Consider the following 24588-nt stretch of genomic DNA (forward strand, 5'->3'; position numbering starts at 1 on the left):
GTTCTGCAAGAGTGTTTTTTTTTTTGTTCCCAATGCTCTTGTGGAACAAAAACATGTTTGGCAAAAAAAAAACAAGAAATAAATCATTCCTAGGTGAGAACAACACCCAAAAAACATGTTCTTCAAGAGTGACAAATTGATACTCTCAAACACTGTTTTCAAAATCGGACTAGACGGTTGGATTGGAAAAACCGGGAACCAGTCACCTGATCGGTTCCGTTTTCCTCCAAAACCGCTTTTCCCCCAAAACCGTTGATTTTGGTCAGCAAACCACTGAACCAGCCGTTCAAACCGTTTAAACCATTCAAACGGTTTTGACCGTTTTCCAATTTTTTAATTTTTTGTCAAAACGGGCCAACTGTTTGGATCGAATGGTCAGACCATTCGAACTGATAACCAAACCCCTGACCGGTTCGGTTTTAAAAATCATGCTCTAGAGAACATGTTCTTAGGGGACACAAGGTTCCCACGATGTCCCCCGTTATTTACGAACACATGCGCTTCCCACATGAGAGAAGGGGCAAAATTATCATTTCATGCATAATTATAAACTTGATCTCTCTAAGCCCTATCCCCACATTTTCATTCGTTCAACCTTCTACCACTGCAAACCCAAGGAGCCAGAAGTCGAGGATGTGCCAAGGACTAAACTACGACCAGAAACTCATTACCGACAAGAATCACGCACACAGGTAAGCTTGTCTTCCTTGTTACCTTTTTTTTACATTGGATCATTATGCTCTATTTTTTCATCTGAAAATTATAATTTTTTTAATCAATAACTATTGCAACAATCATCTCCTCTTGGAAGACCATCCCCAATGATCAATTTTAAATACATCGTTATGACGTGACATGTTTAATTTTAGACTTAATGGGAATGGATTTGTATAACAAAAATATATTGTTTTTAGACTTAAATAGTTTCATTATGCAAATATTGTTTCTGTTTTTGTAAAACAAAAATATATTGTCGAAGAACAATTTGCCAAATGCCTCTATTATTTGAGGAGCAAGAAATAAAATTCTTGTTCTAGCATAGGAATTTCTAAAAGAACAAAGCAAGTGGAAACATAGGAATTTCTAAAACAAGATGACATGAAAAGTTGCATCTTGGGGTAATTTCTATCGGCAGGTGAAATCATAAACCCGTGTAGCTAAACTCGCCATGAAGCATTGATATAACAGCAATCAATGAAGAATCTCTCTTCTGAAAAAAATTTAAACCCTTATTCTCAGTTCTCGGCTTCTTGCTTGACATTTTAATACTTGTGCAGAGTTTGCAGAAAGGCCTCTCGCTTGGGTAAGATTATTGCAATGGGCCATAACGTTTAGGCTTTTGTAAAAACCAAACAAATTTTGTAAAAACAGATACATTGGCCAAAGAAATTTTGCAATGGGTCCTAAGTTTTACGCAATTGTAAGAAGAGCTTCAGAGTGTGTAAACCAACTCAAAAAAGTCTTCCCAATTATTTGGTTGGCTACACATCCTCTAGCCATTCTACCCTATCAAGTACCACATCTTCTGTTACGAGTCATGAGGTCTTTCATTGCTACCCAAATACATCTCGCTTTCAGCCTTAAGAGCTTTTAGAATCCTCAATTTTCATCAAATCCTCCATTTCATGGAAACAGCATGCCATTTTACAGAGTTTCATCAACCAAAGTGATTAAGGGAATGAAATAATCTCATCCCCATTGAACAAACAATTCAGCAGACAAGAAGTTGAGTACTTATTAAAAAATAATTACAGAACAAACAATTTTGCAGCTGTGGTTCAGTTTTGGGAAGTAACCCTAGCTTTTACAGAGCATAACTCCTCATATAAGATCTTTGTTAATTGTCTCCCTATCATCCTTAAGAAAAGGTGAGTTGGCTGAGATGGCCAAAAACGGTTCATGTAGGGGCACAAAACTTCAAAAGTTTACCTACAGACATCTCGTTTCAGATTTGTAGCCCAACTTTAGTGGTTCATGAGGATAACAGGAGGATTAATTAAAACCAAAATTTGAGCAGAAAATTACCCATCATCTTGATCTGCACATCTTCTAGTAGTAAGCTACGTAGGTAACCATGTAAATAAAGAACAGAACATCATATTAGCAGCATATTTCTTGCTGTATATTATGCTTACATTATTCTGACTCTCTTACAGTGTGAAGCTGCATCTCTTATCCCTTTTCCAGTCACAGAATATGCTGCTGATGCAGATTGCAAAGAGGGTGATTTATCAATGTATGCATATCTTTCGTTTCCATTCCAGTACAAAATAATCCTATTTGTGCATGCATGTGACCAACTATCACCTGTTCCAAATAATCAAATACATTAAGCCACGAAGTCTCACCAACAAAATAAGGTTTTGACAAGCAAATGAAAGGATGTGGAGAAAAAAAAAATGAAAAAGATCAAGAGAGGGCATGCTGGCTAAATGATATTGATAATGGTAGTCCAATGGTCCAAGGACATTGAAGGAGTCGATCCACGAATGGAAAAACACTCTGTACATGTAACTCAGTAAAGTGGAAAGAAGATGGATATCTTTCTTATTAACACAAAATCCTGTGCCAGAGTACAATTTCCCTGCCAAGGCACGTCAAATTTAAATGATCATATCCCAGCCAATGATTGACAATGAAAAAAATAGTGTACCCTTATGCAAGTATAGAAACCTTGTCTACCAGAAAAAGAAGGTACGTGTGTGTGTGTGTGTGTGTGTGAGAGAGAGAGAGAGAGAGAGAGAACATCTATATACTCTTACAGCTCAGAATTTAACAGGCATACAAGGACAGGAGGTGGTTAAGCAGACCTTTTGTTCTGAATTGCTTAAAGCTGGAAATATATATATATATATATATATATAGAGAGAGAGAGAGAGAGAGAGAGAGAGAGAGAGAGATGTAGATATAAACCTATTATTAAAGATATCCATGGAGTGAGTAGAGTGAGTTCCTACCACCTCATTGACAAAAAATACCACATCAGATTCCAGCATTACCATGTAGTATAGAAGTATTAGAATTTGGAATGGAAGAAGTGAAGCAACATTTTCAAAGTAATGAATGGACCACTGAGCGGTTGGGATGGGACTCCACTAGAGATGGAAGTTTTAGCAGTTTGATAAGGGCTAAGTTTGGCCAGATCCTGTGGCTTCACGAGTACAGAAGGAAAGCTGTCGTTGAAGGGGATTCCAAGGTGATAGTGAATTGGCTAAGGAATGGAAAACAAGGTTTGTAACAATAAAGCACTTTGAGGGAGATGAGACATCTGGCTAGAGACCTGGTAACCAGTTTTTCATGGGTGCAGAAAAACTGCAATGGTTTGTCAAACACAATAGCAAAACAAGGGGTAGCAGGGCTCAATTTTTCTGGGTTCAATTGCAAGATAAGCTCACGAGGTACAATAGAAAAGGGCTAGGTAGCTGCAGCAATCCTGTATCAATTAATAAAGCTTATGGCTAACACAGTTGTTTGGGAGTGGTTGGCACTTTCTGTTTTATATAGAATATTCTCTTTTATCAACTAGTGTAAGGGTACATGCCATGCATATGTGCCAGATATAACCATTAACTTTATATGATATGATCCTCTAGTTTAACTTTTATGACTTACATCAAAACCAAGGCAACTATCGGCATTATATGGTATAGATGAATAAAGCTTAACAGTTATCTATTAAACAAAAGTGTAGTATTGCAGAAAATTGACCTTGTTTCAATTGTAACTGCAACAAGTAAAATTTAAGCAATGCACCTAGCAACAAAGCCTATGTAGTTGCATCTGGCATGAATAGAATTGAACACCACAAATATGAGACTGGTACTATATATATATATATAGACACACACGCACACATCAGAATATAATTTCTTTCCCTTCTTTTTACAAAGCATCTGCACAGTAGTAACATTGAAATTTATATATGTAAGTTCCTTTTCAGTAGGCAGGTGGAATTTTAGAAGGCGAAAGAATGTGGGCAAGAAACATAACAATCCCTAGACAATGCCTGTATGTGATTGGATTCAAATGTTTGGAAGCATTTGAAGGTTTCATCCTAACCAGAGATAAAGATGAAATTGCTAACCAAAGCCATGGAGACCCCACCTCAGGCAGTAAATGCCTGAGCAACCAATAGCTTTCTATTATAAAGTACGACTGTATGAGGCAATACACCTTACCCTACAAGCTCAGGGGTTGTAGAACAGGGCAATTCCTCACAGGCAGAACTACATGCTGCACTTCAAGGATCAAAGCTGGCTACCACTTATGATTTTCATGAGGTGATGGTAGAGGGGGAGGAACACCTATTCCTCGATCTGCTAATATGTTTACTGACTCATTATCCCATGTGGTTGTCAGAAGACAGGCAATGGTGTGGGGAGAACATCCATTGCAATAAGATTCCTTGCTTTTCTTGTACTTGAGAAGCTCTACTAGGACTACTGGAGTGGTTGGGGAGCCATATGGGCATATTCCATGTAGAGTTGTACAATTTTTTATTATGTAGAGTTGTACATTTACACACGGAATATATACATATTGTGCAAATATACACTTTATATTGTGTAGTGAGAATGGGCCGAATGGGCCTTAGTGTTTTTTATTTCTTTTAAGTAGTGTTTAAGGTTATGTTTGTTGGTTATGGGCTTTTTTTGTTTCTTTAATTATTTCTTTAGTGCTGGCCTCCCCATTAAGGACATCCAGGTAATTGTACTTAATTTTAGAATTAAGTTAATAAAAGAGATCAAGGGGGCTAGAGAGAGAGATTCAAACTCTCCTTTTCTCTCTTCCCTTCTCTTCTTCCATAACCTACTGCTGAAACCTCTTTCTTCTCCTTTCTCTTCCTTTCTTTCTTTTCCGATATTTTCTGAATTACTGCAGGTGTATTTCTCAACTTATTATGGTATCATTAGTAAAATCCAGTTACTGATAAAAAAAGCCTACCCTTGAGTACTACAGTGAATCTTTTGATGAAACATAAATGAGTACACACCAAACCCCAGGGATCATATCTTCATGCATGTAATCCTCATATTAATCCAATGATCCACAGTAGACATTGCTGCTCAGAAAACTGTTACTATAGGATTTTGGAGTTCTCACTTTCCTTTCGATAGAAGGATCTCTATTAATTCAAGGACAACAGATTCTTATGATTTAAAGACACTCGGATATCCATCTTAAGAATGAGTTTTTTCCCATCTCAGGATTTTGTTCATCTTAAAACAGGAAAATAAAAGCAACTAAACTTTGCCCACTAAAGTCTTACCTTCCAATAAAAAAAATTGCCTTGTCATGCAAGAGCAAGACTGATATTCTGAAATAGAAGCAGCACTTTCTCTAGAGGTTTCTAGCAACTAAGAACTAACTATGAGGTTAGTTCTTTTAGCAACTAGAAGAGGGGGAACGAAACAACATAAGGCAATTTGAAATGGTGAAAAAAAAATTAATTACATTTTACATGCAAACTTGCAGCAGAAGTATCTATGCATCAAATATTTGAAACCCAAATTAGTAACATGTAAATCCAAACCTGTAACTAAATGTCCATGAAAAATATTATCCAGAGGACTATTTTAACTAGGATATCAAAAGAAAATAGAGAATGCAATTACCTAGGGCAAGAGTCAACTGATATGAACCTTCATTGAACTTTGTTGTCACTTGGTTCAACAGTACTACCTGCCAAGGGAAATGTATAACTAGGAAGATCATTTAAGGAAAACTAAACCACCAAGGAAATATGTCAAATTTTTAAGACATGACTGAAGGTTGAGTTTAAAAAAACATTGCTATTCAAGACCTCATTATAAAAAAAGTGAACATCTTACAGCCTGATGAATAACTATATGTATGTATGTATGTTAGTATACACACACACACACACACAATATAATATATAGAGAGAGAGGCAAAGAAAAGGGGAAAAGTAAGCAAAGAGTAAACTAAAAGGGAATCGGATTGATACTTGATATGTAGAATCTGATGAACTCCATAACATTGTAGTTAAAGAGAAAAAGATTGATAATAAGTAGTTAAATAAAAATGGTATATACTACTATACACCTTAGCTGGTAACATTAACAATGGCCACTAATTTTTCAAGATAAAACCATATAAATTCTGTAATGGTCCAATTGGTTGGTTGGAAAGGAGCCTATAATAAGCAAATAGGAGTGTGGGGTCCACCTAAATGGTAAGGCATATATTTTATATAGGGTTTTCTCATTCACCCCACTCACCCCAGAGAATGGGGAAGAGATATCCAGGAAAAGTAAGATGACCAAGAATATAATGTTTTTTGTTGCATACTAGCACAAAAATGCCATACTTGTCTCAGATGCCTATGCATGCAATGACTCAACTCATACTTGTCTCACTCATTATTGAGAAAGACACTCAAAATGTCATACTTGTTGCATTTTTACTGAGATGGTTTGGCCATGTGCAATGCCTTGTCATTGCACTCTATCAAGAGCCATGTTGTTAGTAAAAATGCAACAAGTCACTCATTAGTGCAATCATCAGTCTTGTTTGCACATGGCCAAACCATCTCAGTCAACCTTCTATCAAATATCATCTTGTCACCTGTCGGGGCTAATTCTAGATGCATTCGTTTGTAATTCTACCCTTCCTAGTCTTGCCACTCATCCATCTTAGCATCCTTAGCTTTGCTTATTTTTATAAACATGATTTCTTGACTGCTCCACAGTCCACTCCATATAACATTGCTGATCTTATAACTATTTCATAAAATATCTTTGACTCTCATTTATGTGCAGCATAATTGTCACCGTGATGCCTAGGCAACTAAGTATCCAAGGAGGATCACCTCATCCAAGAGCCTAGTTGTTTTTATACAAGGCACCATATTATATTTTTTATGTTTTTCATTTTGTGAGGTTATAATATTACAATAGCATTATTTTACTAAATTATTCATTTTGAGCTTTATAATACTATCATAATTCATATACTATTTCTTTTTATTGTTTTCTTATTTTTTAGGGTTCAATCAACACACAAGTCAGTCGTTCCTCCTCCCCTTTTCGGCAGTTCCTCTTCAAAGAATATGGTGCAAGTCTGCTCCCCCCCCCCCCGGCAAAAAAAAAAAGGTGGTGCTTTTTTGTTGGGAAATTTATCATGAGAAGATAAGTACTATGGATAATCTGCAAAAAAGGCCTTTTCTCAGTGCATCCCCAAATTGGCATATTCTTTGCAAGGCTAATGGTGAGATTACTGGCTACTAATCTCCTATCCATTTGTTGCATGCATTTTTTTTTTATTTGGGTGCAGGTGGACTCAGGCCACTCAGCCTTTAGGGATGAAATGGTTATTTGATCCATCTACTTTTAGGTGCCCTAAAAGAATGGGTAGAACTCTCTGGAGATGCACAAGAGCCCCACTGATTTGGACTATTTAGGAAGAATGGAACCAAAGAATCTTTTCAGATAAGGAAAGAAGTAAGGAAGCAGTTACGAAATACACTATGAACAGGGTGATACATTGGGTGAGAACACTGGACAGCTTCTCGCAATTCTCCTATGATGATATTTGGAGTGAACATACCAAACAAAGTACTCAAATATGGAGCCTGACAATTTAATATGATGCAATTGCTGAATGCATTTCATTATTGTACCACTCAAATGATTGAGTAGTTGCAGGCATGCTAAAAGCCATTTTGGACATGAAGCAGTTCAATTGATTTTGCTTGTTCTAGGGTGTATGCATGGGTCTATTTATGCCAACGTGGATAAGAATGAAGCAATGTTGCTATAATTAACAAGGTCACAATTTTGCATAGTGAAGATATTGATATTAATATTTACCGCCAAACTGAACTTTTTGGCAAGTTTCATTAACTTCAAAGCAATTCCACCAAGTAATCGAGTACGAAGAGCCAAATCATCAAAATCCTGGCGGAAGTGAAATGTCACACTGTCAACAATGACACTTTTGACCTGTAAAATCATTAGGACAGTAAAAAAAAAGTACATTTAACATAGGAAACATGCAAAGAAAAAAGCACAAAGAGAAGGATAAGTAAATCAATTAATCAGTAAGTAAAGCATCAAAACTGATTTGCTGCTTTTGTCCATATTAATGTTTGAAAACACAAAGGCATGAGGAAAAGCAACAGGACATTTAGATGCATGAGGTGAAAGACTCTAGCATGACACTTAAGCCTCATGGGTTACCAAGTTTTAACCAGGAAATGACATTAATGAATAAATGATCATATAAACAAAGGATATTTGAGGGATGAATAAAATAGAAGAACTTTGAGGGACAAATAAAGACAATAAGATGATTGTGGCCAGTATTTGTTTACAGCCATTGGACTTGTTATTGGTTCTTCCAGATTTTGAGAATGTAGATTATCTAGCTTTAGGTTCTAATTTTTGGTCCAAGTTGGACTTGTTTTCTGATGATAATTCAGTTTCCTTTATTTTGTTGGATTTTGTGGTTTTATATTTCTGTTTTCCCAAGGCGATACATTGCCACTTTTATTAGTACTCTCCTTTTCTTATCAATAACAGTAGTGCTCTCTTTTTATTTCAATATAAGTTTACCATTACTAATAGAAAAACTCAAGGCATCCTACTTTGGTGGGACGGTACAACTCTAATTGGGTTAAGTTAGGCTCAAATTGCAGAACCAAAGCCCAGGCAGGATCAGAGAAAACCATTATATTGATCCCGACCAGTACTGACTCATCACCATTAGTAACCCCACAAAACAACCACAGAAGAATGAAATTAACAAGGTGTTTTCCATCACCAATTTCACCTGTGTGGTGACCCCATGGAAGGGCATGTTAATTTGAAACTTAAAGAAGCAAACTATAGATACTACTTTACCTACATCTCTATTCTCTGCAACAAACTTGTCCAAGTAATTTATCAGGGCAATTTGCTCAGTGTAACTGCAGACACGGAAATAAAATATGTTTGCTAGGAAATTCTCAGGCTGCATTTTGTTTTTCCTTGCTTGAAAATCCTTCTGTGGGTAATTGTATGGCATGTCCTCGATGCATGCTTCAGCAACTTGAAAAACACGCTCCACCATGAAGCTGCCTTCTGTATCTGGTCAGCATGTAAGCATAATGTTGGGGTCCACAGAATGAACAGTTCCAAAATTTGCATGAGGTTCAAAGAAATTTTGAAAGATACCTATATAAACTGCCTTTCCACCTAGGCCACCATAATCAATTGGAATTTGCACATTAACTGCAAGTTGGATCCTGTACATTTGTGCATATATTAACATCCAAGTAGAACACCCACTCTTAACATATAAATGAAATTAACAAGCAACCATACCCAAGTTGTGTTTTACCAATGCCTGGTACTCCACCTGGACAATTACATGTCAAAGGCAACCATTCAAGTTGATAAAGGTCCTTTTTTTCACTAGTAGGTAACTTACATGCATGAAGAAAAGTAGAAATTGAACTAACTGCTGCACACAAAATGGCATTACAGGGATCACAGAGAAACAACTAACCAATTTCAGTAACTTCTTTGCAACTTATTCCTCCGCCCAGAATGTTATCAAGATCATCACAAGATGTAGTAATACGTGTCATGAATTCCTCCTCATAAAGCATGTCCCAAGCAGTCTGTGCACCTGCATGAGAAAAGAAGAATTTAAGGTTCACTTACATTTCTTATTTAAGTTTCACTTACATTTCTTATTTAAGTTGACAGAGGATGTATTGCCTGCAGTGAATGTATTCATGTTATTGAATAGCATCTGTACGAAGCCGTGAATACAGTATTTTTTATTGGACAGCAAGGGGATCATTTTTTTTTTTTTTATGAATACAGCAAGGGGATCATTGGGCACTGAGTTATTCAATAATGCCTAAAAGTAGGGGTGTTCACATTAAATGTCAAACTGACCAAACCGGCCTGACCTAACCCAAGTTGATCGGTCTTTCAAAACCACCAGTCGGTTTCAGTTTGTATGAGAAAACAAACCGAACTGATCCTATATGTTTAAGTAATTATTAATTAGTCCCTACCCTGTATGTTAAATGTTGATATATTTTATTTGTGTTTTGTTTGAACTTTGAAAAAAATTGGTTATTTATGATAAAAACTAAAAACGTAAAACCAATACAAATATAATACAATGGTACAGTATTTGATTCAGTTTTGTATAAATTTAAATATATATTGACAAAAAAAATCAGTTTTGCATAAAAAAATTAATCGATCTAAATATATATTTTGATTTTCATTAAAAACTAAAAAGAAATAAACTTAAATATAAATAGATATTTAGAAACAGTCTAATAGATATTTTAGTTTAAAATAAATATAAAAACTGACTAAACCGATAAACCGACCCTTTATGTTTGGGTCGATTTTGCTTCAGGGTCGGTCGGTTTCGGTTTAGTCAATAAGTAAACTGACTAGGTCGGGTCGGTTGAAGAAAATGACTCAAACCGACCCAACTCGACCCATGAACACCCCTATCTAAAAGTAGGTGAAGCATAACCTCTTATCACTAGTATTAAAACCCAATATAGTTTCAATTTCCAACTACTCCAATGTACATCTCCTAGTTGTACTGGTTTTTTTTTAATTGATGAATTTTTATACTTTACCTTCTCTCCTTCAAAAACAAAAAAAAAAAACAAAACAAAAATGATCTATATAATTTGGCGTGCAAGCTAAACCATTAAATCGGAGTGATGCAAACTCTAGCTCAAAGAAAAGAGAATACTCAACATTCAACATCCAATGCAGCCTAAAGAATAACCTGACTGACCAACTCAAATCCAAACTTAGGCCAAGTTTGGGAATGCGTATTTTTAAGTGCTTACTCGAATAAGCACTTATTTGCATTGGAAAATAAGCCTGAATAAGTGCTTATTCGAATAAGCACTTATTCAAAAAGCCCAAAATTTGAGCTTATTTTTACTTAAGTGCTTATTTGTTTTTTGGCTCATCTTGGTCCGCCATGTCATTTTAAAAATACATATACTACCCCTGTTTTTTCACCAAACACTGATAAGCACTTATTTATCAAAATAAGCACTCCCAAACATGGGCTTAGTCATTGAGTTGATTTGGATTGAGCCAAGTGGGATATACAACATACATAATATATGGCTACAATGTGGCTACAATATTAGCAAGATGTGAACTAGGAAATAGGAACCAGCTTCGTTGAAGACAAGACTCCCAATTCTCAGGCCAAAATCTCACTTTGCCCAAGGCCTTAATTCAAGCCTAAACTTAATTTAAGTTGACCCGATGTTTCTTGATCATCCAACCTGATGAAAGGACAACCGACCTATGGCTACAATATGGCATAAAAATTGATTATGTCAATATGGTCAAGTACAAGCTCAAACCACAATGTGATGTAGAATAGGTTAGGATTTGGCAAAACTAAGATCAGAGAAAAAGAAAGTAGAAAGGTTTGGACAACCTGTTTTGATATAAAAACTGTAAAAGAAAAAAGAAAAGAAAGAGGAGAAAAGGTTTCAGCTAAGAAAGAGGGAGATGAGAGATAGAAGAGAATGGGAGAAGCTCAAAATTAGGTCTGGCCACCCCTTTCATTAGATTATATACTCATAAGTAAAAGAGAGTACAAAGACAAGTATGCCCTTAGTAAGTCGACTACTTGTGAGAACCTAAAAACACTCTTAACTTAAAACATAAACTAATGAGCCTAAGGCCCAATAACTCCCTAACTATGCTATGTAAATAAAAAACATGCTATATCAACCCAAAACTCAACACTCCCCCTCAAGTTGGGAATAAATGTCACACATTCCCAACTTGCATAGATCATGTTCCAGTTTGTTTCTTGCAACTCCTTAACATCAGCAAGCTGCAAGCCTGCAAGTCAAATGAAACATATGGCAAGCAAACTTCTCCGGATGTCACCCTTTCCCTTATAAAGTGTCTATCCACTTCTATATGCTTCGTCCTATCATGCTGAACTAGGTTGTGGGTAATGTTAATTGCTGCCTAATTGTCACAATATAGCATCATAGGTTCTTCAACTTCAATTCCAAACTCCCCTAACAAGAAGTGGATCCAAAAGAGCTTTGAAACACCATGTGCCATGGCTCTGTATTCAGCTTTTGCACTTGACCTTGACACAATTGTCTATTTCTTACTCTTCCATGAAATTAAATTACCTCCAACAAGAGTACAAACACCTGATATAGATCTCCTATCATCTAGGCACCCTACCCAATCAGCATCTATGTAAGCCTCTAACTTCAATTGTCTATGATCAGCAAACAATATGCCTCTACCTGGCTGTCCCTTCAAATAGGAAAATATCCTATCAATAGCCTCCCAATGTTGAACTCATGGGGCATGCATGTATTGGCTCACAGCACTCATTGCATAAGAGATGTCTTGTCGTGTCATACGTAAGTATAGCAACCGCCTCACTAACCTTTGATATCTTCCAACATCCTTCACTAGTTCACCCTCCGAAGCATTTATCCTATGGTTTTAATCAATAGGTGTATCAGTTGCCTTTGTCCCAAGCTTTCTTGTTTTCTGTAATAGATCTAGAACATACTTCCTCTATGAGATGAAGATCCCATGCTTGGACCTTGCCACTTCAATGCCCACAAAGTACTTCAGCTCTCCAAGATCCTTAATCTCAAACTCTTTGTGCAGATTCTTCTTCAAGGTATCAATCTCACTCAAATCATTTCCTTTAACTGCAATGTCATCCACATACACTTTCAAAACTAACACCAGTGAACCCCTCCTCTTCACAAAAAGAGTATGATCAGATTGAGTTTGGGTATAGCCAAATACAACCAATGCATTTCTAAACCAGTCAAACCAAGCTCTGGGTGATTGTTTTAAACCATATAGGGACTTGTTCAACCTACATATCTTTCCTTTTTCCACATTATTGTAGAAGCTAGCTGGAAGGTCCATATACACCTCCTCCTACAAGTCCCCATTGAGAAAGGCATTCTTCACATCAAGTTGAAAGAGTGGCCAAGAGTATGTAGCTACTAGTGATGGAAGAATTCGAACTAAACTCATCTTTTCCACTAGTGCAAAAGCTTCCAAGTAGTCTATGCCATAAGTCTGAGTATACCCTTTTGCAACTAGCCTCGCCTTATACCTTTCTATACTCCCATCAGTTGTGTACTTCACTGTATAAACCCATCTACATCCAACAGTCTCCTTGCCATCCACAATCTCCCATGTCTGATTTTTAATCAGTGCTTTCATTTCCTCCTACATAGTTGTCTTCCACTCAGGTTTGGAGAGAGCCTCACTAACACTCCTAAGTATAGACACAAAGTCAAGAAAGGAAAGGAAGGTCTGGTAGGAAGGGGATAATCCACTGTAGAAAAAATAGTGTGAGATGCAATGAGCAGTACACTTCCTCTTCCCTTTTTTAAGGGCAATAAGGAGATCAAGGTCATCTGCAATGGAGTTAAGAGCAGGGGTAGTAGTATCAATAGGAACTAAACTTTCAAGGGGAACAAGAGGCATACTTGGGCCTGTGTCAGTCGAACCTAGAATCTCTAATGAGCCGATAGGGAGTGACGTGAGTTCCTCTACTGTGGAATCAACCTCCCTGTGTTGTCGTGTAAAACACTGAGAGACAGGCCGCAATGGAGGTGGCAAAGTGGGTGAAATAGGTAGGTTAGACACTGGAGTATACAAAGGAGTTGGAACAAGAAGTGGTATAGATTGTTCACTTTCTTCTCCAAAACACTCCCCCTGAGAAGAACACCCTAAGAAAAAAGGTATGGACTCAAAAAAGGTGACATCCATAATAACATACCGACTCTCAAAGACTGAATCATAACAACAATACCCCTTCTAATTTCCTGTATACCCAAGGAAGACACACTTCTTCACCTTAGGATCCAGCTTTGAGCAGTGAGGACCAAGAACATGGACAAAGCACACACATCCAAACACCCTTAGAGGAATATGGAATGTCTCCCCCTCAGGAAAAAGAAGGCTAAATAGAGTGCTATATCCAAGAACACGAGAAAGAACCCGATTAATCAAGAACTCTGTTGTAAGAATTGCATCACCCCAAAAACGAACTGGAACTTGTGCTTCTTGTTACTTCCACAATACAATTGTTTTTCCTTTCTGCTACACCATTCAGTTGTGGAGTGTATGTATAACTGCTTTGATGGATAACTCTATGATGACAAGTTTTTTTCAAAGTATTCCCTAGCATTGTCTGATCTAAACACTTTCACTCGTACCCCAAACTGTGTCAGCACCATCTGATGAAATTGTTGAACCAAAGACGGTACCTCATCATGGGATCTCATCAAATATATCGAAGATTACCATAATCATCTACAAATAGAAGAAAATACCGATAACCACTCATAGAGGAAACATGGTGCAGCCCTCACACATCAGTATCAACAATATCAAAAATAGAAGAACATCTTTTATTACTTGCTTTAAAGGAATGTCTACAATGCTCTCCAAGTTGACAGCCCTCACACTCCAAACTGGACAAACTGGCAAACTCAAACAATTTGGGAAACAAAAAACGCAAAGAAGCAAAAGACAAACGTCCTAACCGATTATGCCAAAGCATAACTTGACCCATTGACTCTAACTCAATACTCCTGCTGACATGGTTGACTCTGATGACTGGGAAGCGCATTAAGAGATAGATTCCATTCACCTTACGACCACTCCCAAACGTCCTCTTTGACTTCAGATCCTACAAAACACAATGACCAAGAGAAAAAATCACATAACAGTTAAAATTCTTTGTCAAGCTACTAACAGATAAAAGATTAGTGCTCAGTCTAGGAACATGAAGGACAGAAGGTAGGGTAATGGTATCAGTTATCCTAACAGACCCTTTCCCAACAATGGGAACATGTGATCCATCAGCTATAGAAACTTTATCTCTGCTAGAGCAAAGTTGGTATGAGGTGAAAATGGTGGAAATGTTGGTCATATATTCTGAGGCTCCTAAGTCTATAATCCAGGAAGGTGCCCCCTTACCTGTAGTGGATACATAATTTGCAATGGCATGTGAACTACCTGTGTGTGCAAACGAGGTATAATGACTACCTACTGATCCACATGCACCTTGTTGTCCACCTTATACTGAGTTGGAGCTGGTTGTATCCTTCTAATTTAGGAACTGTCCATATCTCTCCAATTCAGCCCTCCCTGGAACTATTGCAACAAATTCTAGAGAGTGGCCCTAATAAATCACCAGTCACTACCATATTCATATTTCCCTTCTTATTTTTGAGCCATCTCGGTACAAGGTGTGGATAAAGCTTCCAACAAGTATCTCTGGTATGTTTGGGTTTCTTACAGTAGTCACAGATCAGATCCCTTTTGTCCTTATTCCTCGGTTCATTTCCACCTTTATCCCCACTTGGCTTAGGCTTCACTGTGCTAACCATAGCTGATTGTCCAAGGCTTGGGTTCCTCATCATCACATTTCTCATACTCTCCTCTCCAAAGACAAAAGCATATGCCTAAGAGAGAGTTACACTGTCTCAAGAAAGAATATGTTGTTGTGCAATATCATACTCAGGGTTAAGTCCAACTAAAAACTCAAAAACCCTATTCTTTTCTACCAGCTTCTGATAAGTTGTTGCATCTTTGCTAGTTTCCCAAACCACAGTCTCCAAATGATCTATCTCCTACCATAAGGATTTCAGGGCTGAAAAATAAATAGCAACAGACTTATCTCCCTGCCTAGTAACAATCGCCCGGTTTCTCAACTGATAGGCTCTAGCAACATTTTCATTCTATGAATAGGTTTCTGCTACTCCATCCCAAATCCCCTTAGTTGTGTTAGCCCATAAAAAGTTTGTACTTATATTGGGCAACATGAAATTAAACAGCCAAGTCATCACCATGTAGTTCTCTTGTACCCATCGGGAATGGTTAGTTTCAGGTTTCTTTTCCTCACTGACGACATACCCCAATTTCCCACAAGCACCAATGGCCATCTTTGCAGATTGTGACCATTCTAAGTAGTTTGTACCATCCAACTTGACTATAGTGATGGTTCCGACCCCGAAGAGGTCTCCAACACCTCCTACCCTAGATCCCATTTCTCCAGAAAATTTGTTTTCAACTACACAACCCTCCATAACTCTCAAAATAGGTTTGGAAATCAATTTGAGATGAAAAAGAAGGTATTTATCTCCTTTAGAAACCTCAAACACCCTCCTGAAACCTTAGAAGCCCCTCCCTCCAAAGATTCCTTTTTCTGTGGGAGCGAGAGAAGAGAGAAAAGAGGTTGTTGCTCCCTCCAGAGACCTCCAAAAAGGTTGGGAGCCTAGGACTTGAACCGCCCCCTTCAAAAAACCTCAAGGAACCCTAAAAAACTAGGCGCCACTTCCTAGTTCAAAATTAAGGAGTCCTACTAAAACATGACTCTCCTCCTTTCTCCAATTCTTCCTAATTTTGTTGTAAAATCCTAGACTAGCTACAAGGGATTGCAATTCCACCAAAAAATCCAAAAACTGGGCTTACCTGAAGTCTTCGATCAACCCTTTACCTTATCATGCAGTCGGCCGATCTAGGGCTACATGATGGAGCAGCTCAAGAAATGTTTAAACTTGCTCTGGTACCAAGTAGAAAGGTTTGGATATAAAAACTGTAAAAGAAAGAAGAAAAGAAAGAAGAGAAAAGGTTTTAGACAAGAAAGAGAGAGGTGAGAGATAGAAGAGAATGGAAGAATCTCAGAATTAGGTTTGGTTGCCCCTCTCATTAGATTATATACTCATAAATAAAAGAGAGTACAAAGACAAATATGTCATTAGTAAGTTGGCTACTTGTGAGAACTTAAAAGCACTCAACTTAAAACATAAACTAATGGGCCTAAGGCCCAATAACTCCCTAACTATGCTATGTAAATAAAAAACATGTTATATCAGCCCAAAACTCAACAAAGAGGAACATAAAAACTGAACAATTTTGAAGATGAAATTAGGTTAGCTTAGGATCATGAATTGAAGTTTTGTGGGCTGAATTAAGGGTTTATAAGCAAGAATAGTGATTAGGAAATAAACAGTGCAAAATTTTGATGAGCAAGAAAAAATAAAGTTGATAATCAGCAGCTCAACAAAGACTCATCCCAACTATATTAAAGTAGGCAAAAGAGTAAAATTGATAGAATTAAAAAAAAAATAAGAAATTGATCAAACGGGATAGAAGGAGTTTAGATTAAGGATAATCTATGAAGTGGTTATGGTGGGATGGATTTCTCTTCATTAAGCTAGAACATGAAATTGCCTTTGATACCAAAGATTTAAAATTAAGATATAAAACTCCTATAAGCTCAACCAATGAACATGGAAATTTAAAGGAGTTAAAGGGACTCATTGAAGAAAACTTAAAGGCCAGGCCCCACAAAAGTAAAGGAAAATTACCAAAAAAAAAAAGAAAAACTAATTCCTAAAATAAAATCAGAAATTTTTATTAAGAGTAAAAGGGGGATATATATGCAAGGATGCACAACGATATATAAAATGTGCACCAAGGCCCCATCACCTGGCAAAAATAAAAAAGAAAAGGAAAATTAATAGAAAACAAAAGGTCTCTCCCTAGAATGAATACATGATAATGGGTTCAAAATTGAAAAATAATAAGTACCGGTAAACTTTTTTCAACTGGTTGAGCACTAATTTCCTCTTTTTTATCAGTTGCACATTAATTTCCTCTTACACTCCAATTAAGGTAAAAAATGTTAGTTTCTACATTTTTCAAAGTCTCTCCCCCCTTACCCATTCTCCTTTTTAGTTATGTCATTTTGCCTTTTATTTGTAAAAGGTTTGGCAAGACCATTTTCATTATCTGTATGTACAACACATTGTCATTTGCTTGCATGAATAAGCAAACCTTCTCATTTTACTATAAAAGGTAATATATTTTAATATACAAAACAATAGCTTTTTGGGTAAGCATGTTTACAACAGAATTGATAGTGAACGACCACGAAGCATGAGCTAATGTCTCCAATAATTTTATGTGTGCATGCGCATGTGTGTTGAGAGAGAGAGAGAGAGAGAGAGAGTGTGTGTGTGTTAATCCATAACTGGCAAGAAAAGGTATACTCGAGTCTACTATTTTCCAAAAAACTGGCAGCCTCGTGTTTTGTCTAGGGAGTGATTTATACTTCCTTTCCTCATCCTGGACTGAGGAAACTACTTCCCACGTATTTGCTAGGCCATCAGCAACCAAGCTTGACTCTCTAGGAACTGATGAGTATCTCTTTCAAGGTATATGAGATTTTATGGTCCTTGGCCACATTACTGCTCCATTGAATGGAACTAATCTCCTTTGATAGCTAATTTGGAGCAAGGAAGGCTCTTAGCAATCCAGGCACCAGGAAGGGGGGCTGATATTTGAGCCTTGGCCTTTAGTAAAGCCTACATCTCCAATAGGGTCACTGAAACCACATGATATTGCCATTTATTTACATTTGTGAAGGCCCCACCTATACCAGCTGACCCATGATTCCTTAAGGAACTTCCGTCAAATTGATCTCTCTCACACTAAATGTAGATGAACATAATTTAAGCCTCTGCCGTCAGCACTCTGCACTAAGTTCTGAGGGACTGGTTACGATAACCAACATCTCTCCCTGCTTTGGAAGAACACTACCCTGCTGAGTTAGGAACGGTAGACAGATTCTACCCCTCCATGAACTACTCCTAATTGTACTTCATAATTTCTATAAATTTTTGCCTTGGTTAAGTTCATACCTAAAGAGAAACTTGTTTCCAATCAATTCCTCCTTTCAATCCATAAGCTGCCTTCTGCTTGAATCCATCAATTGATAGCTTCATTTTAGCTGGTTTTATCAAAGTTGTAAAAATGACTGGATGATTTGGCCCTGGAAACTGGTTTCCACTCTTTGTAGAATAAGGTGATTTTACATGAAAGGAAAGTAGTTTCTGCTGAAAAATGGAGGAAAGAGTGCCCATAAAGCTGCTAATTCTGCACTCTGCATGTGGCTAATTTGATTATTTGAAGCCAAATGCAGAATCCAGAAAGTAGTGGAAATAGCATTTCCATTCCAAATCCCCATTTAACACACCCTTAATGGATGTGTAAAAACATGTTCCACTTAAAGAACTAATCTATCTATATATATAACCAATAAAAGTGAAGAGTTCTAAGAATAGAGGTTTGCTTGTTCTTAAAGGTTGATAAATCTCATCCTTTTCTAGGGTCAACATATAAGTTAGAAGTAATTGCAAAACATCCAAGTAGATTTTTAAAGAAAATAGACAGGACCATGTGGTAGCAACATAGTACAGATTATTAGTTAACCACATAACTAAATTGAAGCCTAAATTATTGCTCAAAACTTAAATCTTCAAACCAATGTAAATATACTCATTGAAGCGAAAATGAGCATGCCAATCAATCATTCGATAAGATTGAGAAAGAAATTCCTGGAAGAAACAATCTCAACATCTTGCAATTCAATTGTTCTATGAAAAATCTCAACTTATCAAAAGAGAAACCACTGAAGTAAATGAGGCACCAAGTACCAGTAACAATAGCATGGCAGCCATCTATTTTCTTACTACTTTGTGAAGAGACCTTCAGGATTTCAATTGCTTCATGCTCAGAAATATTCAAGTCTGGTCAAGGGTAAGCAGATAAGGTATGTTAGAAATATATAGACGTATCACAAATTTATGATAAATGAAATGAGTTAACTTCATAAAAGAAACATTGTAACAAGATAAATACAAATGTTTAAATCAAACACTTTCTAATGTGATAGAATTATTAGTTATCAAAAAAAAAAATTGTTATCTAATACACCAAATTATACCACAATTATCTGGAGATAATCTGCTTTCATTCAAGCAAGTTCAACATGACAAAGGAAAATGGCAAGTTGCACAAGACATTCCAACAATTGTACAAATACTGAATACATCTTGGCATCATGCAACTTATACTTGGATTTGAGGAGACTCTGTGAAGTATGCACCCAAAAATTCTCTGAAACTATGCTTAAAAAAAAAGAAAAAAGAAACTCTGGAACCAATTGCATGATCAAGTAGTTGGTGATAACGCAGTTAGCCCTGCTAATTGAATTTGATTTTGCATTGCACGTGTGATTGGAACAGTTGTTAGAGATGTCTAAAGAAACCTGATATGAAGACCGCAAATTCTACAGGAACGAGGAAGACTATGGAATTTGAGCAAATGTGTGTGTCATGGCATCTGATACTCTCACAGATGCCTCACATGCACTGCAAGGAGTTTAAGGGAGCTAATTTGGACCGGCATTATGGACTATTTCTTTTTTATAAACCAATTAGCATTAAGGCTCTGTTCAGTTGCATGTAAAATGTAGATTAAATGATTTACTGAAAGCTATCATTCTGTAGTGTTTGGTTGTACATAAAATGGATGTTGGAAATTAACATTTTTCAAACAATGAGAACAAATTGAAAGAAAATAACATTCCTTCTAATTTCAATATCATTTCCTGAACAGAAGTCAGTCCATTCAATTCATGTGTTGCAACATTCATATATTTCTCAACAATTCAGGTTTGTTTTCCAAGTGAAACATCATGAATAGGAATTTGATTCATTCCTATTAAATTTAATTTTGTATGGAAATCATTTTCCTTCATTTTACGTGCAACCAAGCACAACCTAAGTTCATGTATGTTTTCTTATAAAGGAAACCTAACTTGTGAAATTAAAGCTACAAGTGGAACTAGAATGGGTGACATCATAGTACTGAGAAAGTTTTTTGGTGTTGATTTAATAGACTGCATTCTAATTTAGTAATGTGTACTAGCAGACATCTAGGTATGGTTTCTAAATATAGATATCAATTTTGGGCCCAAGAAGTTATGGAGTGGATAGAAAGCGTTCCAGAGATCTTTAACATGATCTAGAAAATGATACAATACTATAATTTCTCCTTGAGAGTTTGTAATACTGCAACTCCATCATCCTCGATGGGGACTGTTTCAGGATATACTTTGAGAGTACCGCTTTCTGTTTATTCTAGTAGTTTGCAAAACCTGCAGGAATGTCATATTACAAAAACATAGTTTACTATTTATGTGGAAATTACGTAACTTTAGAAACGTGCACATGTTTCACCCCAAGGGTTCCCATTCAAGTCTTATATCCAATTCTATTCTGAAATAGAATCTTGGAATTACTATTTAAATCTTATGATTCAATTTTTGAGCCTAACAATTTATAAGGTTCATGTGAGTTGGATCAATTCAATTAGGACTTAGTTCTCCAATTTATCATTCCTTTCTTTGTTTTAATTCTTTTCAAGGGGTTCTTTGTTTAAAACCCTACTAGAATAAGATTTATTTAGGCTATTAAGTACCTATTTAGAAACCCTGTTTTGTTTATCTTCTATGATATGTAGAATAAAGAGCCACTATGTGTGGTTAATTCATGATTATATCATCTTAGCTTAAAGTGTATGCTAGAAGAGACCTGCGGGATGCACAGATTGTGTTAAAGATGCCTCGTATTCAACAAGGGAGTGATTATATTCATTTTCCTAATAAAAAGGAAACCGAATGGGTTGTAGGTGAGTTCAAATATCCCCATTGTTTATGTCTCTTATTTGAAAAAAAAAATCAAAATAAAAACACAAAATTTAGAGGTGTTGAGCCAATAAAAGGTACTTTACCAGATAGTCCTATTACTAATGTGAACAGCAACCACACATAAACATATGATGAGGTGCTGAGCCAATCAGCTTTTACAGAACCAGGCTGCTGCTAAACTAACATAACTCGCGTTTGGTCAGATCATGGCATAGATACCATTCAATTTGTGTACACGGTCCTTCTCTCAAATCACCCTCTTTAAGCTGTTGTTACAATTCCAATGCATTATCTAGTCCCATCTTGCTCGCACACATCGAGCATGCTGAAGGTGAATGTTGGGAATGTCTTCAAATAAGTGCCCCATATGACATGCTCTGTTCAATTTGTCAGCAAAATGCTCATCTAATAGGTCTATTTGGTATTCTGTAGCATAGCATAGTACAGAATAGTGTCTCTATGAAATATGGACCTTCATATAAGCATTTATAACTATTGCCAAAATGCCACTAACCATTAAATGCAACCCAAATAGGACTGTGAACTCCACCAAGTATTCAAGTTATATCAGGAAGACATAATTTTTAGTGAAGCTTCACTTGATGAGCCAAAAAAAAATGTGGATTAATGGATTTGTGTTGAGAGCCAATATAATTACGTAGAGGTCATTTGATAGAAGTTTCATATGAGGTTGTAGGCGTTCCTTTTTTACAGTAAGATTGTTAGCACCAGCATAATAGTGTGTGTGTGTGTGTGTATGTGTGTGTGTGTGTTTGATATGATATGAACAAAATTAGAAAAGAAAGAAAGAATAACTTGATTGGCATATTAACTAGACGAAACTAATTTAAATAGTCAATTTGATGCCGCATTGTTTGTCATCTGTAATATTCTCTTTCAAAACTGCTACAAATGAGATGGGTAATTTCAGTCATCGTTTATTACGAAATAGTTCGAATCGAACACGTCGTACCTATGGTGAAATGGAATCATAGAAGGGTACTTCAACGCATTTGCAATAGGAGTTTTCCGTTTGATAAGAAATACGAGAGATCATAAAGGATATAAGATTAAATTGGGAAGAAGAAAAAGAAGAAGAGATACCACGAGCGAGGTCCGGAGCAGAAACTGAAGAGAGGGATGAAAGAGTTGTGTAGCCAGCCGCTATAAGCTTTCCCCTCTGTGAAGGTGAGAGAGGTAGACTTGACACTTCCATCCCGCCCCTTGACTTACAGATGATGGCCGGTCTCGGTCAGATGGTTTGAACTAGAGGACGGACGGAGGATTCCTCGCTCGCCCTCCCGGTGCCTATCACTATCACCCGAGTTCCCGCCTAAACTGACTCTTGAGTACTCAGCGGCCGGGCCGGACTTTGCCTCATTATATAAAGAGAAAAAGGAGCATGTCCGAACCCGAGCCCGAGCCCGGCCCTATATAAAGTCCAAGGCCCGGGCCTGGGCCCGAGCCCGAATCCCATTTTTGACAAGTATTTTATAATATATTAATTACATATTATTAATAATATTTTATATATTATAATATAAATGATATTTTTTTGCTAAATATATATTATATATTATACTTTTATTTTATATAATCTTATCGCGCTGGTCTCAGGCTCGGGCTGAGGTTATTTGGGAAAGCCTAAGCCCATCGGCTTAAAACTTGCCTAAGCCCAATTAAAAATAGATCGGACCGGGCTAGCCCATCAAGCCATGAACAAGTCTAGTCCTAAGTAGGGCTGCAAGGTATCGAATCAAGTTGGGCAATAGATATAAGAGGATTTTACCGTTAAGTCCACCCTAGCTGGAGCTAGGATTTCTAGGGGTGGACTGGAATCCTGCCCGTGGATTGATGCCGGATTTACGGGCAGGATGCGATTCATAGGGGGGCTATTAGTAGACTAGGAGGGGAATGCAAATCCCATTTCTGAGGGGAATTGAAGTCCAAAAATCCCTAGATATAAAATCTTAATTCATTAGATTATATCATATTTTTTATCGATTAAATTATATTTTAATCCATTTTTTTATATTATCTAAAACTGACCATGGCTTTTTTCACATTTCTCTTAAATTTACCATGACTTTTCAAAACCTCTCGAGAGCCCTTGTCATTGAGTTTTATTGTGAAAAGCTCACATTCCTTAGATCACCGTTAGTGATCATTAATAAAAGTTGTTCATGCAAGCATTTAAGTATTATTATTATTATTTTACATGTAACAAGTTTAATTTACCCCTAACTCAGGCCTAGGTCAACATATGCATATATTTAAAATATATATTTTAATAAGTTTAACTGACCATTTAGGTGTAGTTTGGTCATGTAAAATACTTAAAATTTTAAATGCTTATTCGAGCAACTTCTATTAATATTCATTAACTTTGACCTAACATAAATCTAACGGACGATGAGTTTTAGAAAATAAACTTACTAACAGGGGGTTCTTTGGAGGTTCTGAAAAGTCATGATGAATTTAAGAAAAATGCGAAAAGTAAGGGTAATTTCTAGATAATATCCATTTTTGGTAATAATATTCAAATCCCTTGGGTTATATTAGATTTGCAATAATATATTGAACATCATTAATAAATAGGCTCCGTTTGCAATAAAATATTTCCCATATGCAAATAAGTGCTTATTCAAACAAGCACTTACTTTTTAAGCACTTATAAACTTTTAAGTTGCTTTCTAAAATGTAACGATCTAATGCCAAAACACTTTTAAGTTGCTCGTAACAGCCTAAGGGGTTGTTCAATAACAAATAAAGTTGCTGAACTAAATAACTTTTTGCTTTGTTTTAATGAACAAAATAATTAAACACTAAATATGCAAAGGTATAATAGTCTATCCAACTTCAGCTGCAGCCATTAAAGAACCCTTGCCCTCCTTAAAATCTTACTCACTAAGGTGTTGTTTGACTTCACTTTTTAGAGGTCTGAATATGAAAATGTTACTTTTCAGACCTCACCCCTTGTTTGGTTATACCTCTTAAATTGGG

The 24588-nt window shown here is 36.6% G+C and overlaps 1 protein-coding gene and 1 long non-coding RNA gene across 5 annotated transcripts; one reads left to right on the forward strand and one right to left on the reverse strand.

Moving 5' to 3' along the window:
- Positions 1-514: 514 nt before the first annotated feature.
- On the forward strand, positions 515-7782 carry LOC148880278 (uncharacterized). The gene is made up of 3 exons (XR_016104513.1): positions 515-692; positions 7009-7230; positions 7357-7782. It is a non-coding gene; the product is annotated as an uncharacterized LOC148880278 (long non-coding RNA).
- On the reverse strand, positions 1711-22943 carry RAD51C (RAS associated with diabetes protein 51C). Of its 4 annotated transcripts, none has more exons than XM_088962150.1 (9): positions 22690-22943; positions 19529-19621; positions 9511-9633; positions 9327-9360; positions 9177-9247; positions 8869-9089; positions 7833-7919; positions 5616-5682; positions 1711-2307 (listed from the first exon to the last, which is right to left on the reverse strand). In XM_088962150.1, the coding sequence occupies exons 1-9, from the start codon at positions 22799-22801 to the stop codon at positions 2132-2134; spliced, it is 984 nt and encodes a 327-aa protein (XP_088818276.1). In that variant the 5' UTR covers positions 22802-22943; the 3' UTR covers positions 1711-2131. The 4 variants fall into 4 exon arrangements, with proteins under 4 accessions (XP_088818276.1, XP_088818274.1, XP_088818277.1 ...); XM_088962148.1 differs by having other exon boundaries at positions 7833-7964; XM_088962151.1 differs by having other exon boundaries at positions 19565-19621; positions 22690-22936.
- Between the last annotated feature and the right edge of the window lie 1645 nt (positions 22944-24588).

This window comes from Nelumbo lutea, chromosome 1, assembly GCF_056320005.1.
Source record: "Nelumbo lutea isolate HS-2025 chromosome 1, American lotus-T2T, whole genome shotgun sequence".
NCBI lineage: Eukaryota > Viridiplantae > Streptophyta > Magnoliopsida > Proteales > Nelumbonaceae > Nelumbo > Nelumbo lutea.

Excerpts from the sequence above, each read along its gene's own strand:
- RAD51C (XM_088962148.1), bottom strand. The coding sequence starts at position 22,801 with ATGGAAGTGTCAAGTCTACCTCTCTCACCTTCACAGAGGGGAAAGCTT. Across the intron at positions 7,965-8,868 it reads TTGTTGCAGAGAATAGAGAT|GTCAAAAGTGTCATTGTTGA; the intron begins GTAGGTAAAGTA and ends ATGATTTTACAG. Across the intron at positions 2,308-5,615 it reads TCAGTTGACTCTTGCCCTAG|GTGATAGTTGGTCACATGCA; the intron begins GTAATTGCATTC and ends TATTTGGAACAG.